This window comes from Crocuta crocuta, unplaced genomic scaffold (genome assembly GCF_008692635.1).
Source record: "Crocuta crocuta isolate KB4526 unplaced genomic scaffold, BGI_CrCroc_1.0 scaffold266, whole genome shotgun sequence".
Lineage (NCBI taxonomy): Eukaryota > Metazoa > Chordata > Mammalia > Carnivora > Hyaenidae > Crocuta > Crocuta crocuta.
The window spans coordinates 4,716,045-4,733,304 of record NW_027531005.1 but is presented as its reverse complement, the minus strand read 5'-3'; the positions used below and the strand labels follow the sequence as shown (position 1 = coordinate 4,733,304).

At 37.5% G+C, this 17,260-nt stretch overlaps 1 protein-coding gene across 2 annotated transcripts in view; it reads left to right on the top strand.

Annotated features, from left to right (window-relative positions):
- Positions 1–11,037, top strand: part of MKLN1 (muskelin 1) — a 331,507-nt gene extending 320,470 nt beyond the window's left edge. For both annotated transcript variants that reach the window (XM_077770721.1, XM_077770722.1), the window contains exon 19: positions 10,686–11,037. In XM_077770721.1, coding sequence (XP_077626847.1) covers positions 10,686–10,807 — 122 coding nt within the window. In that variant the 3' untranslated portion in view covers positions 10,808–11,037. The remainder of the gene's footprint in view (positions 1–10,685) is intronic.
- The last annotated feature ends 6,223 nt before the right edge of the window (positions 11,038–17,260 follow it).

Here is a 17,260-nt window from a genome sequence, read left to right as displayed (position 1 = left end):
AATCAGGTGAGATGTTCATGTAAACAAACCAGTTTCAAAGTAGCATGCAAAATTTCTAATAACCTGCTACAGAGTTATTTTCCAAGCATCAGTCACCAGTTGGGTCAGTTTGCAGTTTCTGTTACACCAATTGCTGGGTTATTATGCAAACACATGGCAGTAGAAACATGATCAAAATAAATTAGCTTGTATAGCATTGTTTGGAATATAGGCTGTTTGGTCCTATACTTAGCTATTAGATGATGCTTCTTGGTGGAATGATTTTTCCTCTCAGTTTGTTCTTTGTGGATTCAACAGATTGGTGATGGGGTAGGCAGTGAAAAAGTGTTTGAGATCAGAGAAAATGCAGTATGTCTTTCCTGAAAATGGCAAATTTTGTATGCTGTTATCTTAATTGTTGAAGATAAATCCAACTTGAAACTACAGTGTTTCTCACACATTCCAGGTATGGGCATCAGTCTCCATGTAGGAGTACTCTCATTTAGTATTAATGGGTTATTAACGTAACTAGACTGTAGTGAAGTGGGGAATCTGGTAGAAACCAGGTGAATTTTCAAGAATCTTTTGGTTAGGATATGCCATTATGATAGCTTTACCTTTTCAACAAGATTATAGGCTTTTGAAGTATGGGAATTTCCAGCCCCACTCTTGTCATTATAAAATACAGTCACATGGTAAATGCTTATTAATTCCATTCATGCCAGTGCTATTATAATTTGCCTTAGAATTGAGCAGTAGTATTAAGATTTTCCCTATATATGGAATACAGATACTAGTCTTTATCTCTGGAATAAAATAACATTTTGGGATAGCAATTTAATTTCTTCTTTATCCTTTTGTCTCCTAAAGGTGAGTCATACCTCAAAAGAAAAAACAGAACATATATAATCCTGGTGTTTTTCAGTGGGATGAGAAAGAATAGCAATTTTGCTTGGGGTCTTGCCCTTTCCTGTTCTATAACCAGTAATCAAGGTTCTCCACTGATCTAGGCAACTCTAGTCCTGAGTTCTAATTCCATAACACGTAGGATTCCACAGGGCAGGACTGAGCACACCGCTATAAAACATAGATTCTCTGAAAATTTAGATAATCGCTTAGCACTGTTCCATACAAATATTTGAAGGCTAACAGAGATCTTAACCCTAGGTATAAGAAGAATCTAGGTATAAGCATTATTTTAGAAAGCCCATACCCTTGTGAAGTTCATCATTTGAAACAGATTTAGTGATACATGAATTAGGAACCTGGCACATAGATACTCTGTTTGAATGAGCATGTGCCTTGTTATATATGAATACCACAGCCCAGAGCTATTATTTTTATTTTATTGGTGGGCAGCACTAAAATGTTTCTGGCTGACTTATATTTAGCCTTTAGAACAAGAATTTCTTGGCAGTCATTTAAATATGTTAGTTTGGTGTCAGCAAATATTTTACCTTTAACTTAACTCCTTTCTTTAGTCTGTGCCCCATTCACTGCCAGCTAATATATTTTTCAGGAACAGTTTGTTTTACTTGAATTCCAAGCAAACCTCAGATACACTGAGAACAATACAAACAATAGAAAAAAAAAAAGAAAGAAAATTCCTGTGGGGTTTTACTTCCTACCTTGTCTTATGGGAAGCAGTATGTTTAGTAGTTAAGAGATGAGAGTGTAGGAGAGTGATTAAGAGTCAGAATCTAGGTTCAGATATCAGCTCTGCCACTGATAATTTCAAAAAAATTAATTTCAAAAAGGGACTTTGAGAGGTGCCTGGGTGGCTTAGTCGGTTAAATGTCCAACTCTTTATCTCAGCTCAGATCTTGATCTCAGGATCGTGAGTTCTAGCCCTGCCTTGGGCTCCATGCTGGGCATGAAGCCTACTTTTAAAAAAGTGACCTCTAGCAAGTACCTTTCTTTTTATTTATTTATTTTTTTTTTAATTTTTAACATTTATTTATTATTTTTGAGAGAGACAGAGCGTGAGCAGGGGGAAGGGCAGTGAGAGAGAGAAGGAGACACAGAATCCAAAGCAGGATCCAGGCTCTGAGCTGTCAGCCAGAGCCCAATGCAGAGGCGAAATCATGACCTGAGCCGAAGTCAGACAGTTAACCAACTGAGCAAACCAGGCGCCCCTAGCAAGTCACCTTTCTAATATTTAATTTCTCCATTTATAAAATGGAGGTAATAAGAGTACTTACCTTAAGTTGAGAGAATTAGGTGAAATAATTATGGAAAACATGTAGCACAAAAAAACAGTAAGTGCCTCATTCAGGGTACTATTAGTATTACCTCCCTCAAAAATATAATCTTGGGGCACCTGAGTGGCTCAGTTGATTAAGCATCAGAAGCTTGGTTTCAGCTCAGGTCATGATCTCATGGTTCATGAGTTCGAGCCCCACATCAGGCTCTGCACTGGCAGTGCGGAGCCTGCTTGGGATTCTCTCTCTTTCCCTCCCTCTCTGGCCCTCCATGTGCTGGCAGTTTCTGTCTGTCTGTCTGTCTCTCTCTCTCTCAAAATAAATAACCAAATTTAAAAAAAGAAAAGGAGGATTTAAAAAAAAAAGATATCTTCTTTGTAACACTGGTAAATTTGGATAAAAAGCAAATTCAGACTATACTATTTTAATAAGGAGAAATTTGGTGTATTATCTATTTTAAAACTGTATTTTTTTCAAATCTACTTCAAGTTCCTGGCTCTTGTTCTTGTTTATTTCCCATCAGATTGTCTTATCTTCACTCCACTTAGAGTTAAAATAAAGTGGATTATTTCATGTGTAGATATATACGTTTTTGAAGATTTTTATTTTTAAGAAATCTCTACACCCAATGTGGGGCTCAAACTCACAACCCTGAGATTGAGTCACACGCTTCACCAATTGAGCCAGCCCAGTGGCCCTAGTTGTATACATTTTTCATGTATAGATACACTAAATACTTCATTTTCTAAATTCCCCCCAAAATTTGCCTCTGCTAAACTTTCTGACAGACTTCCTTCCGAATTGTTTCTCTTAACCTCTTAATGAGAATTAAATGAAAGTATTGATTAATGTCCACTGTACTTTAAAGAATTAGAAAGATGGAAGGTGATTTATAAACAGCTGACGTCTTAATTTTGAAAAAGGACAGACTTCAGAGAATAATAACCTATGGGGATCTTTAGAGCTTCTGTGGACACTTTTAAGCTTGAACTCAGACATTTTGATAATTTTTAGAGCTGTGTTTTGTTTCCAGAAAGTATGCATTGGAGCAATTTAAGCATATTTTCAGCAAGGTATGTGAGAAGTAGGAAAAATCTGGCCTGTAGAGCATTTTGCCTCTTTTTTTTTTTTTTTTTTTTTTTTTTTGAAGTGAGCAGATGTGAGCCACCCAGGCACCCCAAAGCATATTGCCTTTTTTGATCTTCACACCTCTCTTTAGAAAAAGTTTTCTAGTCCAAGTATGATGCGTAAAATATGAATTCAGACAAATCCTTACACATTTTATGCCTAAAATAGTACTTTTTGTCATTGTTTTGACATTTGTGAATGAGGAGCCCTAAGAATTTCGCAGCACTTGCTATGCCCTTTTACCCTTTATATTTTGGCTGTATCCACCAACTTTAGATTTCCACAGGACACTTTCTGCAGGGGCACCTGGGTGGCTCAGTCAGTTGGGTGTCTGACTTCAGCTCAGGTCATGATCTTGCAGCTCTTGAGTTTGAGCCTCACTTCAGGCTCTGCTGATGGCTAGGAGCCTAAAGCCTGCTTCGGATTCTGTGTCTCCCTCTCTCTGTCCCTCCTCTTCTCATGCTCAGTGTCTCTCTCAGGAATGAATAAACATTTTAAAAAATATATTTTTAAAAATTTTTTTAAATTGTTTATTTTTGAGACAGGAGAGACAGAGCATGAGCACGGGAGGTGCAAAGAGAGAGGTAGACACAGAATCCGAAACAGGCTTCAGGCTCCAAGCCATCAGCNCAGGGGAGGTTCAGAGAGAGAGGGAGTCACAGACTGAAACAGACTCCAGGCTCTGAGCTGGCAGTCAGCACAGAGCCCGACGCGGGGCTCGAACCCACAAACCGCGAGATCATGACCTAAGCGAAAATCGGACGCTTAACCGACTAAGCCACCCAGGCGCCCATCCCCCAAATTTTTTTTAAAAGATAATTTCTTCAATCTCTTTGTAGCCCACATGTTTACAGGTACTTTTTATATAATAGTGAGTTTATTATTAGCAATAGAAAGTATAAATAAACTTATATCCAGGAGAAAAATGAGAATTCTTCTTTATTGTGTTACCTATTCCATATAGGATGTTAAGTTAAAAGTATTGTTTATTCCTAATAGTTCACTTTTCTTTTTAAAGCAGTCATTGTCTTTCATCATGATACTAGTGATAAAGTGACAGCTAGTATTTATTGAGCACTTACTATAGAACCATGTACTATTTATTCTAAGCACTGTACATGTCTTAACTCATTTAATCTCAGTAATAACCGTATAATGTAGCTGGTGTTATGATGTCCTTTTATATACGAAGAAACTGGGACACTTGCCCAGGAGTAGTGCTGATGAATGCAAAATGAGGATAGAAACTTGAATAGTACGGCTTCAGAGCTCACTCTCTAAACCACCAACTATACCGCTTCTCATTGAGCGTTACCAGTTTCTGCTACTCTGATTAGTTTCTTATTCTACTTTATGATGAAAATGAAGTGAGAGAAACATTGATGAGGAGTATGAGATTTATAATCAATGTAACCTTTTTTGTCCTAGCTCTGCTTTTAATTAGTCATGTTACATTCCTAGTGCCTACCCTTTTTAACTCATTTTTTCATTGACTACAGATAAAGCTTAAGATTCTCCTTGAACAACTTTTCTCAATCTCTGTCTCCTCTCAACTGTAACCGTTCATATCTGGCAGATCTTTACAGAAACACACATACACACAACCATATACACAGATACACAAACACAGCTGGTTCTCTTATTTATAGTAGTTCTGTTAAGTCACCAGGAAGACGGAATTAGTGAATACTGCACCATTACTCCTATGGAACATAGGGAGTTAGGTTACTTATATTGTTCATTCATTAACGTAGAACTCAGGCAACAGCACTGTAACTCTTTCCTCAAAGAAGCTTGTCTTACACATTTTCTCCCCAAGGCACATAATGGCCTTCTTGCATTTAGGAGCACTAGACAGCACTTCAGCACTACACTTGGGGAATCAGTTTAAGCAGGCAGAGTCACCAACAAAAAGCACAAAAATGCCAAAAACATAACACCAATAGACCAAAAAGGACACTTGTTTATAGTGTAAGAGGTGAAAAAAGAAGCCAGGATATCATCCAGTTCACCCTCAGCTGAGAATGTGTGTGTGTTTTTGCTGCTCTCCACTTGTCTGTGGATGACCGAAGAGTGCCACAGTTAGTGATTTTGGGTTGCGGCTAAATTTTAGTGGGTAGGCAAATGCACAAATAAGATATCTGTGAATAATAAGGATGGACTGTACATACACACACGCGCACAGGTGCATAGTTTTATATGTTCTGGTTTTGTGTATTACACAATGTAAAATATGTGTTCTACAACATAACATTTTAAAATTTAATGATGTGGTGTGGAGATGTTTGCAAGAAACTATAATCTATTGGTTTTTTTTTTTAAGTTTTTTGTTTTTTTTTTTTTTTTGAGAGAGAAACAGAATGCGAGCAGGGGGACGGGGCAGAGAAAGAGGGAGACACAGAATCTGAAGCAGGCTCCAGGCTCTGAGCTGTCCACACAGAGCCCGATGCAGGGCTTGAACCCACAAACTGCGAGATCATAACCTGAGCCAAAGTCAGATGCTTAACCAGCTGAGCCACCCAAGTGTTCCTATTGTATTCTTACTAAGTGATACAGGATATTCTATAATAGGATCTACCATAGTTTGAACATTCATCTAATGATAGTGTAAATTTCAGTCTTCTCACTGGTAAATGGTGAATAAAAATAAAACCTGTTTAGATGGTAACTATACTTACTGTGGGGAGTATTGAGTAATGTAAGGAATTGTCAAATAAAAATCACTGCGTTGTGGGGGCACGTAGATGGCTCAGTCGATTGAGCCTCAGATTCTTAATTTCAGCTTAGGTCATGATCCCAGTGTCATGGGATTGAGCCCCACATCAGGCTCTGTGCTAACTGGAGCCTGCTTAAGATTCATTCTCTCTCCCTCCCCTTCTCCCTCTCCCTTCCCTTNGTATGCTCTCTCTAAAATTTAAAAAAAAAAAATCACTAAGTTAAACCCTTAAAACTAATATAACATTGTATGTCAGTATACTCTAATAATAAAAAATTTTAAGTCAAAAAATAAATTAAACATGTTTTTATAAGGGTTAAATAAACTTAGCACACTGCTTACAATTTAAGCACTCTGAATATTCATTAATAAAAATAAATAAATGGGCTTTGGCGTCAGACAGACATTGGTTCACGTTCCATTCTCTCACCAGCTGTGAGATCTTACTAAATTACTGAATCTCTCTAACCTGTCTCATATGATAAATGCTTCATTATTTTTTATAAGAATGAAATGTGGTCATACATAAACGACCTAGCACGCAGCAGGAACTCGATGTTTCCCTCCCTCTTAAATCATTTAGTCTCATGGAAATGTATTTACTTTATTAGATATTATTTCATTAGGAGACATAGGTGCTTCATTAGTAATACATAGGTATTACTTCATTAAAGGATTACCCCAGAATCAATATTTTCTCCTAAAAATAAAACCTGTTTTGACATTTTTACAAATATAGAAAATAAAACAAGAGAAAAACCTGAAAGTTGACTACAAACAGAAGCCTTTTTATCCAGTTGGTAACATTACCACACAATAGTGGAGGGGGGGGATGTTTAGTACAATGCTTAGACTATACTCTTACTGAAATATATTCTAAAGACAGCAAAAGCAAAGAAATGTTGAGTTTTGCCTGTAGTGGTTTAGGTATAGTAATTCTGGAATGTGTTTTCTATGTATTTCAGGTTGACCAAATGAGTAAGTATGATGTTACAGGATGTCAGTTTTCTTAGTGGGAGAAAAGAGATGCTATAAATAGGGAAAGGGATAAGGAGAGGAAGAATCCTTTAACATTCTTAAAAAATGAGAATCATCAATAAAATCATGAACTCATGATTTTGTTTTAAAAAGCTATGTATATAATATGTGTGTACATACATGGATAGGCCTAGAAATAGCACCACTTTTGGCAATTAGCACAACTGATCTTGGTTTTTAAATGTTATTCACCACTAAAAGGAATAAGGGGTCCTTGGAACGGCTGATTCCAGAACTATGTAAAGATGAGCTTGGATATCTTGTGCCAAAAAGTAAAGAAGTACTTTTTTTAAAAAAAAATTTTAACGTTTATTTTTGAGGACCAGAGACAGAATGTAAGAGGGAAAGGGGCAGAGAGAGAGGGAGACACAGAATCTGAAGCAGGCTCCAGGCTCTGAGCTGTCAGCACAGAGCCCGATGCAGGGCTCGCACCCATGAACCGCGAGATCATGACCTGAGCCAAAGTCAATGCTCAGCAGACAGAAACCAGCTCAAAAGAGCTCTCACTGGCCAAAACTGGGATATATGAGAATTAAAATGAATAATGACAGTATTAAATACAATATAGTGAATAAGAAAAGGATTGATGAGAATAAACTCATGCAAATGAATAAAATGGAAGGAAAAAAAGAAAAACTTTTTTTTTTTTTTTTTTTAATTTCTAGGAGAGAGAGAGACAGCGTGAGCAGGGGAGGGTCAGAGAGAGAGGGAGACACAGACTCTGAAATAGGCTCCAGGCCCTGAGCTGGCAGTCAGCACCAAGCCCGACGCGGGGCTCGAACCCACGAACTGCGAGATCATGACCCAAGCAAAAGTCGAATGCTTAACCGACTAAGCCACCCAGGCGCCCCAAGAAAAACTCTTTATAATTAATGTCAGTCAACAAATGTAGAAGGAATTGTAGTTAGAAAAATACCATTATAGTTGTTTTAACGAGATATAATTATTTTAGCAATAATCGTCAGTGAATTGGGTGCAAGTCTTTTGGGGAACAGGATATTCAGTCTCATATTGTATTCTTGTCAGTATCTTACTACTTACAGTGGTAGAAAAGAACACCTTCACATTGGAGAAAAATTGGCTACCCTAGCTTAGGTGGTCAAAGTTAACATTGGTACAAACTGCCAGCATGTGCCTCCTGACATGATACACTGAGAAGGACACAGTATCACTTATGTAGTCTTGCCAGAACTGCATAAATTTCATTCTGATCACGAGGAAGCATTCAGACAGTCCAAATTCAGCACATTCTGCTACACAACTGCTCTGTACATTTCAAGAATATCAGTGTCCTAAAAAACAGGCTGAGGGTGCCTTAGTCAGCCTTAGTCAATCTTGAGGTTATGGGATTGAGCCCTGCATCGGGCTCCATGCTGAGCAGGGAGCCTACCTGGGATTATCTCTCCCCCTCCCTCTGCTCCTTTCCAACTTGTGCTCTTTTCTCTCAAAATACACTTTTTTTTTAATTAGAAAAAAAAAAAAACAACAGGCTGAGGACCTATCCCAGGGCAAAGAGACTTGGAGGGGCGCCTGGGTGGCTCATTTGGTTAAGCGTCTGACTCTTGGTTTCACTCAGGCCATTATCTCCCTGTTTTGTGAGTTTGAGCCCTGGGTCTCAGAGACTGCTTGGAATTCCGTGTCTCACTCACTCTCTCTGCACCCCGCGCCACTTTGCACTGTCTCTGTCTCTAAATAAATAATAAACTTAAAAAAAAATAGACATGAAAACTAAATACAGTGCTTGATAGTAGATTGAGTTTTAGATTAGTGGAGAAAATGACTATAAAAAAGACAATGGAGCAAAAAGGTTAACTGTCCTAAATTTAATATATAGTGGCTATTTAAGTGTTGTCTTTAGGTGAAATGAACTCAAGTATGAGTGAAAATGTCTACAATGTACTTCCAAATAGTTCTACAAAAAAAGTATGTGTGGGGTCCAAATACAGAAAGAAAGAATGAGAATGTGACAATGTTAACAATTGAGTAATCTAGGTGAGGGTATATGAGTATTTGTTGCATTATTGAAACTTGTCTAGGATTTTGAAAATTTTCAAAATAAGCTGAAAATAAAGCAATTTAGAAAATTCAGAAAAGCATTAAATAGGGGAAAAAGTAATCCCATCATTCAGAGGTAACCTTTGTTTACATTTTGGAGTATTTCCTTCTGTTCTTTACCATGATATTTCTTTGTTAAATCTTAAGCTCCAAAGAAGTAAACATTTGTTCTCAAACTTAAAATAATAGTAAAAAAAATTTTTTAACAAAAAGGAATGTACTTTTCTTGAGTACGTTGTTTATTTTCCTTCCAGGAAACTGGTATCCTTGGCAATGTTCTGTTCTGTTCATGTTCTTCACAAGAGTGAAAACAGAGTCCACCTGAAACAGTATTCTAAGTTAAATGAAAATTGGTCCAATTTTGAAATAATTTTCATTGAGTATCATGACATATATCACTCTTTCTGGCACTGTTTCTGTTTATTATGGTAGTCTATAGGGCTCTGTGTCTCAGCCATTTCAGGAATGGGGAAATCGAAAGACTTCCTTGTTTATTTTATCATTTGTCATATGTACATAGAAATGTGAGGCAGCTTAAAGCAGTACAACAGCTGACTAAAGGAAGGAAGCGTCTCACTGAATATTCCTTTGTCTGGAATGAACTTGAAAATTAAGTGTTTACTAAAGGTTAAAGGGGAAAAAAATCTTTTAGTTCCATGGCCCCCACCTTTTAAGAATGTCATCCACTTTTTTTTAAAATTTTTTTTTAATGTTTGTTTATTTTTGAGAGAGAGAGAGAGAGTGAGCATAAGCAGGAGAGGAATAGAAAGAGAGGGAGACACAGAATCCTGAGCAGGCTCCAGGCTCTGAGCTGTCAGCACAGAGCCTGATGTGGGCCTTGATTCCACAAACCACAAGATTATGACCTGAGCTGAAATTAGATGCTCAACCAACTGAGCCACCCAAGCAACCCTGTCATCCCCTTTGTCTGGAGAAAAGTAGTTCATTGCTCTGTTTGGCACATGACATGTGCCTGACATAGAGTGCATAGTATCAGACATGTATGGCCGGGTATTTTTCTACACTGTTGTAAAAATATTTCTTTCTCTCAGCTATGTTTTCATTCAGTTCTGAGACTACATCCAGCTCTCAGGACCTTAATGATTTTAGACTACTTTCTAAAGAAAGTGATTTTATTATATTTTTCATTTTGATGATAGTGTATTTTTATTAAAAAAATTTTAGTGGGTCAGAAGCATTATAAAGTCGGAAAAGAGACGTGAAATTGCCTCAGCAGACTAGAAGAGGTAAATGCTTGTAAGGAAAAGAAGAGAAATCAGTATTCATTACTTAAGTGCCCCCATGAAGTATACAGAATTAACACAAATTTACAGCTGACGAGACAGTTGCAGAAAGGCTCATTAACTCACCTAAGATCACACCACTGCCGGGTACTAGAAGTGGGTTCAGGACCTACGTTTGTCTGGTTGTAAAATCCGATTGGGTTTTGGTTTTTGCATTTCACATTGTTGGTTTTTGCATTTCACATTGCTGCTTTTGTCAACTAGCTTCTCCGTTACATGTTTTAGACACAGTGGATGAGTTTCTTTGTATCTCTCCTTTACCAGGCTTTTCCGATGTGGATCACACCTATGCTCAGAGAACTCAGCTCTTTGACACCTTAGTAAATTTCTTTCCTGACAGCATGACTCCTCCCAAAGGCAACCTGGTAGACCTCATCACACTGTAACTGAAGAGTCGCTGGACAGAGATGGAGAACGTCTGCTTTCAGTATTTTGGAGTTCAACTCTGTTGACCGACAGTTAGGCTGCAGTGATTGAGGACTGCACCAGAATTTTGAAGGGATCTTTACTGTCACAAGTTTTAACCCTCTTCTTCATACCTGACCTCAGCCCCTTTCTCCTCATCCCACTCCTGAATTAGGCTAATAAAGTGAAATTGGTATACTTTCCATTTAAATATATATATTTTTTTCTTACTTTACCTTTTAAGAACTAATGAGTATAAGAGAAAAAATAATCAGGCAGTTTACCCTTTTCTGATTTTTATTTCATTTTTATAAAATTGGGGCAAGTAAGCACTCTTAACCCGACTCAGTGCTGTAAGAATTGGGGTTTTGTTGTTGGCTTGTTTTGGCCTGCCTTCTTTCTCCTCCTTTCCCATTTCACTTTACCTCGCATCACGCAGACTGCTTCTAAGTGGTGTCATTTGTTTACCTCTTTAATTCATTCTTAAAAGTGTATAGTTCTGTAGGGCAAATGATGTAAAAGTGATATATGTGTCTCTGTTGACTAGAGTCTTGTATTACATTAACAAACAGAGGGCTCAAATGTGTGCTCCTTGTCACAGAACTAAAAAATGAAACCCAGGATTGATCCAGGCACTTATCTGAGATTGGTCTATAGTATTTCTATAATGATATATTTTATAGTGGATATTACAGTAGCTTTGGGTCACAGAAACCTTAAACTGAGGAGAATATAGTTCAGAACCTTTAAGAGCCATTATAAAAATTACCAGCAAGAAGATTCAAGTAGTGATTAATATGTTCATTGATGTCTTTGTAGCAAATTTTGGAAGAAAACGACTCTCTTCTCTGGTAGAGCTGTGCTTCCATTTCTCCTTTGTGCTTTTAGTAGCATTTTCTCTTGGGAGGGTGGGTTTCCAGAGCTATACTTTTGTTATTTCCAGATAGATTAGCTTCCTACATCTGTTTCTGTACACTGATATTTTAAAGAATAATAGTTTGTAGTTGTTCAATGGAATACAGCTGATAGGCGTTTCATTAAGCACACACAGGCTTTTAAATGGAGAAAAAGATAATAATTGTGCAGATATTTTTTCACTAAAAGAAGGGCAGATGTGGGGATGGAGGAATTATGTATCATTCCATGAGGTGCTGTGGAATGCAGTGTAGGAAACCCACACCTAGCCAGTGCTTACACTCGCTCAACAAGTGTGCTGTATGCAACCGATTCCCACTGTGCCTCAAGCGGACTGCGTACAGTAAGTGTTCATCGGTCCTGTAGCTGTGAAAAGTGAATGACCTAATGGAATTGAGTATGTCCCTGAATAGCAAAATTAGGCCTCACCAAAGAAAGAGAAGAAATTGACTTGCACTTTTGAAAAGTCTCGTGTATAGGAATGAGACTGAGATCCCTCTTCACTCTGTCTTTATTGCTTGGTTTAATTTATTTGGGAATGGACAGCAATATATTTTTCCTAGTTCTAGACTTGAATCTTGGATTCCATAGCTTTCGAAGCATCCCAAAGCTATCTGTAGTGATTAAATAATTAGATATGTACCTTGCCTTGTGAAAGCTATAGTATGTAATTCACTAAGTACCAAATTGTGCGGCTGCAGAATAACTGACTTTATAGGTAAGCAAATAGAATCTACTTACATTCTTGTACAGTTTCCGTAAAATGATTCCCCTGAGTGACAGTCAAGAACATAAAATATTGTCACTAATATTGTAGCCTATTGAATTATTGTTTTGTGGAAACAGGTACAAATCAGAGTTAATAGGGAAGAACTTGAGCTTGGTTAAGAGTTTCTAAATTTAAAAGCTCTAGTTTTGCTTACTGTGAATTCTGGCACTTTAAACACACTAACCAAATGAAATTCTGCTGCCCTCCACTATTTATTTCTACAGTGCTTTTTTTGTTGTTGTTTTTTTCATGAGTTCCTTAGACTCCATATTTGGAAGAAACTAAGTTCTTGACCTCAGTGATTTTGTTTTTCCCTGACTCAGTACTAGTTGCTTTTTAACATGTGCTTGTTTTAATTTTATCTTTCCCCACTTTAGTTAGGTGGAACCTTGACCCTTTTCTTCACTTCTGGATTTTATTTTTTTTTTACAACAACGTGTTTAGATGGGGTTGAATCATAGTGAACCATCCAGTGTTACCTAAATGGACTGTATCGAGGAGGTTGACTAGGTAGAATTTGTTCCATGGGGCTTTAAAGGAGCACTACTGGTAATGATTGCAGGAGACTGTAGGGCTTTATGATATCCATGACCAGGACTGACGCATTGCTCACATTTCACACCAGAACCTGACTGGAAACTTGTGTTTATATATATATATATATTTTAGTGAGAAGCTACCTATATTTCCAAGAATTCCAGCAGTATAATTTAAATAATCTAATTTGGTATTTAGATACAGTGTGCTCTACTACTTGAAAGGCTTTCCTTCTAGCTTAGTGAGTCCCAGATTGAAACAGCGGGCTGAAGCTCTGGATGCAGTCGTTAGTAAGGTACAGTTTGTTCAGTTTCATCATCCGTATCTCCACATTCACTCCCATTTCTCTCTTTCCCAGTGGACCATATTATTCCAGAATAGTAAACTAGATCTCTAATATTATTTTCAGTGCTTGTACTTTGTGAGAAATTACCTGATTGGAAAGATAATTCTAAAATGCATTTGTATTCTGTGGAATAGAGACCTCGTGTGGCCGATTTGATTAATTCAAATGTATCAAATGTATCAATCACTTAAGCAAAGGAATGCAGACTTGGGTGCCTGACTCACCGTTCAAGCTGACAGATGGTCTTAACCCTTCACAAAGTCATCATTTTAGACATGGTTTTCATTTATTCTAAACCTGACCTGTCCATGTCTAAAAAAGTAAAAACTGATAGAAAACATTAGAAAGTTAATTCACTGGTTTATCACAGAAAGGCTTATTGGGTTTAGAACGCAATGGTTTAAGGATGATAAAACTGCATATTTCGTTCTTGGGTGAAATATGTATGTTGGATATAAATGGTTCCCAGTTTACCCTTCTAATGGATCTCTTCACGTTGGCCTACTCTTTGGAGATACGTTAACAGAATTTCATGTAATATAAAAGTTTTTAAAATCTAACTTCTCAACAAAAACTAGATTGAGAATGTTGTTTAATGGATCAAAAAGCACTTAGGAGCATGTTCCTGATTTTAGTCTCTGATTTATACTCCATTTTATGGTTACAACATGAAGAAGTCATAATTATTCTTAACACCAGAGGGAATTCATTGGGTAATTGTGGGTCATTTACTTATCTCCTGAGTGAATGTTGTATTTACTCTTTAGCTGGCTGAATGTTGCACAGAGGTTGAGAATTAACGATTTGAAGTGATTTCTGTGGGAGATCATTAACAAATGTGTACTCTAAACAAAGTCATCTAGCTATAAAAAAAAAAAACGTAGCCTTCAGAATCTTCCTTTTCTTCAAATCCATGATCGTCTGCAGTTTCATTGTTTTTCATAAGCTCTGGCCTGAATTTTTACTAAGGTTTAAATTCTTAAAACTGTCTTTGATCTGGGATTGCACGCTTCCTCAGAAAAAGTTTATAGTTATTGAAGAATATCTTCTCTACATATGACAATACTTGTAGATTAGATCTTTGGGCTCTTTCACTCAAAGGTTTTTGTATTACTAGTCAAATAACATTATTCTTTTGTGATTTTTGACTGTGGCCTGTATCTCGCTATGATTTGTAGCAATGCTGAAATGACTTGGCTATCTAAAATTTCTGGCCTAGAGGTAATTCAGTGGAAGATGTAACTTTCCAAGTTTGTTGAAAGAGTTCGTGGGGAGCCAACCAGATCAGCTAAGTGATGTTGCCATTGTTTGTTTTGGCGGGAGGACTCATTACAATTTATTAATTTCTTCACCAGCTGCTCTTTTTCTCAAAAAAGAATGCTGTCTAAGAGATTTTATTTTACATAATTCTTGAACCATGATTCCCTCCTACCTACCAAATAGTGTGAATTGTGTATCCATTATTCCCTTAGCTAAACTGACTTTATTCTCAGCTTTTTTAGCCCTAGATTTCCTAGGTTTTCTGTGGCATTGCTTAAAACTGTTGTACTGCTTAAGAAAAAAAGTCAAAATAATTCTGAGGCAAGCATGCTCTTCCATCCTTGCTTATGACAACAGAATAGTGAAATTAAAAATTATGCATTATTAAGGAATTACTAATGTTCAGACATTGCTGTAAAAATCTTCACATCAGTTTTCATTCAGAGGATAGTAACACGGCTGTGGCAGCTTCTTGGGGAGCCAGTGTTGGTTTCATCTTTCCCTGGCACTGGGAAGCATGGTCTGAAAACAGTTCATCAGGTACAAGTTTCATAGCAGGGCTCATGGAATTCAGCACATCACCAGGTTTCCATTTGCCTTTGTCTTTTCTTTATATTTTCTAGCCTTTTTTCCCTCCACTCCCACCACCTCTGAGTAGCACTGATGTATCTGCTGAGGTGAGGATTTGTGGTAAGAACTGACTTTCAATTTCTGATATAATCGTGTATTAGGAGTAGCTTGCATTGCTATGAAGTGATTGGTATTTGCTCATTTTTTTAAATTATCACTTATAATTATGAAATAATTTACCTTTTTATCTGCTGTTTAAACAGCCCAATCAACGTAAAACATTTGTGTGCAGTCCTATTTCACCTGTCTAGGTGGCATTTTTCACTTGGAGGCATTGAACCCCAGGAGGGAGTTAGAGAGCGAGTGAGGAGAATGAAGATATGTTAGAGAAAGAAAAGTAGGAGCTTTTTGCTCATGGATTCAAAGGTCCACAAATCTAAATGAAAAAGAAAGCTCTTCATTTCTGAACGCAAATTCATTTTACTAATGCAGTTGCTGGGGAGGATGACCCAAAGCTCACTTATTCTGTACACTTTTTGGAAAGCAGCATTTCCTGGTTAGTTTCTTTTGTCATCGTCTCCCAAATAACGGTTAGAGATCTTGAAACAGAAAACCAGTGTAATGGGCTCTAGAGTTTAAACTAGGTGAGCGGCTGCTTATGTTCAGCCAGTTCCTTGATAAGGATCCAGTAGGAAAACCAGCAACAAAACATTTTAACGTGCAGTTTTGGGGGGCTCCCATGGGACCTGCTTTTTCATCACGTTTAAGCTCTTGCTGCAACACAGCTCTGTGAGATCTGGGACGCTCATATTCGCAGTGGTTAGTTTGGATATTTGAGCTGTCTGCCACACGAATACCAGCCTGGAGAGATCATCATTCTTCAGTTTCATTCAATGCTTCATGAATGCCAGATTAATTGGCAGGAAGGAAAAACACTGTGTGATATACTGAATGGGCATGTGTGCATGATTAAGGAGTTGCTCAAGTAGCCAGTTCTGAGCTTTATTTCTCTCCTTTGTTAACAGATCTCAAGAAAAAGCCTTTGTTACAGTTTAGCCAGTGTCATTTTGTTGGTGTTTTCTAGCCTTTTAAAGTGGGGAGAAAATTGTCATTTCATGTTTAACTTACCACCTGTACAGAATTGAACTGACATCAGTTGCTTTCCATGCTTTAAAATTAATTATGCACAGCCCCATGGGTTTCTGTTTATCCACTTTGCCAAGAAATACAAGAGTTCCGGGTTTGGCACTGGAAGTATTTAATAATGTTGGTTTGTTCCTTAGGTCTCCTTCACATCTGAAAAGTGATTAATTAGAATAGGTATCTGGAATAAGTCTGATTCCATTGCATCTGGCAGAGCTTTCTAAACTCCTTTTGCAACAAAGAAGAGGAGCTTACCAACAGGCTGTGCCATCAGGTGTCTGCTGGTGACCCTTCTAGCATGTTGCCTTGTAGTTGCTGTATTCACCTTCTTGAGTTGAAAGGGGAGGAAGAGGAGGACAGAGATGCACGGCTTTACCTTTTTTCAGTTGCCTACTTTAGAAGTCCTCGGATACTATACCTCTGTAAAGGCTTTCCTTAATTTTACCTGGACACATGAGCTATACTTGCAAGAACCCTGAATATAAACCGTAAGACCTACTAAAGTAATTGTCTACCCAGCCCCAGTTCTGACAGTAGGATATCAAAGTCCAAAATCTAAATACGAGTACTCTTCTGTGGGGAAGATGTGTGTTTTTAAAAGTTATATGCTTGGTCTCCTTTTTGAGATTTTTTTTGTATTCCTTTCCCAGAAAGAATGGTTGTGGTGACTGACCAGTTGTAAACTGTTTTCTCCCTCAATTGTAAACCAGCCATTTAGAGAAATAAAAGTGGACTTCCTTTCTTCACCATTACACACAGCCTGGCCACGAGATGCTATGATTGTGTTATTCTTTAACCCACCTTGCTTTTTTGACTTGTGCAAAATATCTTTTGAAATGAATAAATTAGTATAGTATTCATTTCCCTTTGTGTATAGTCTTTAGCTCAATTGCA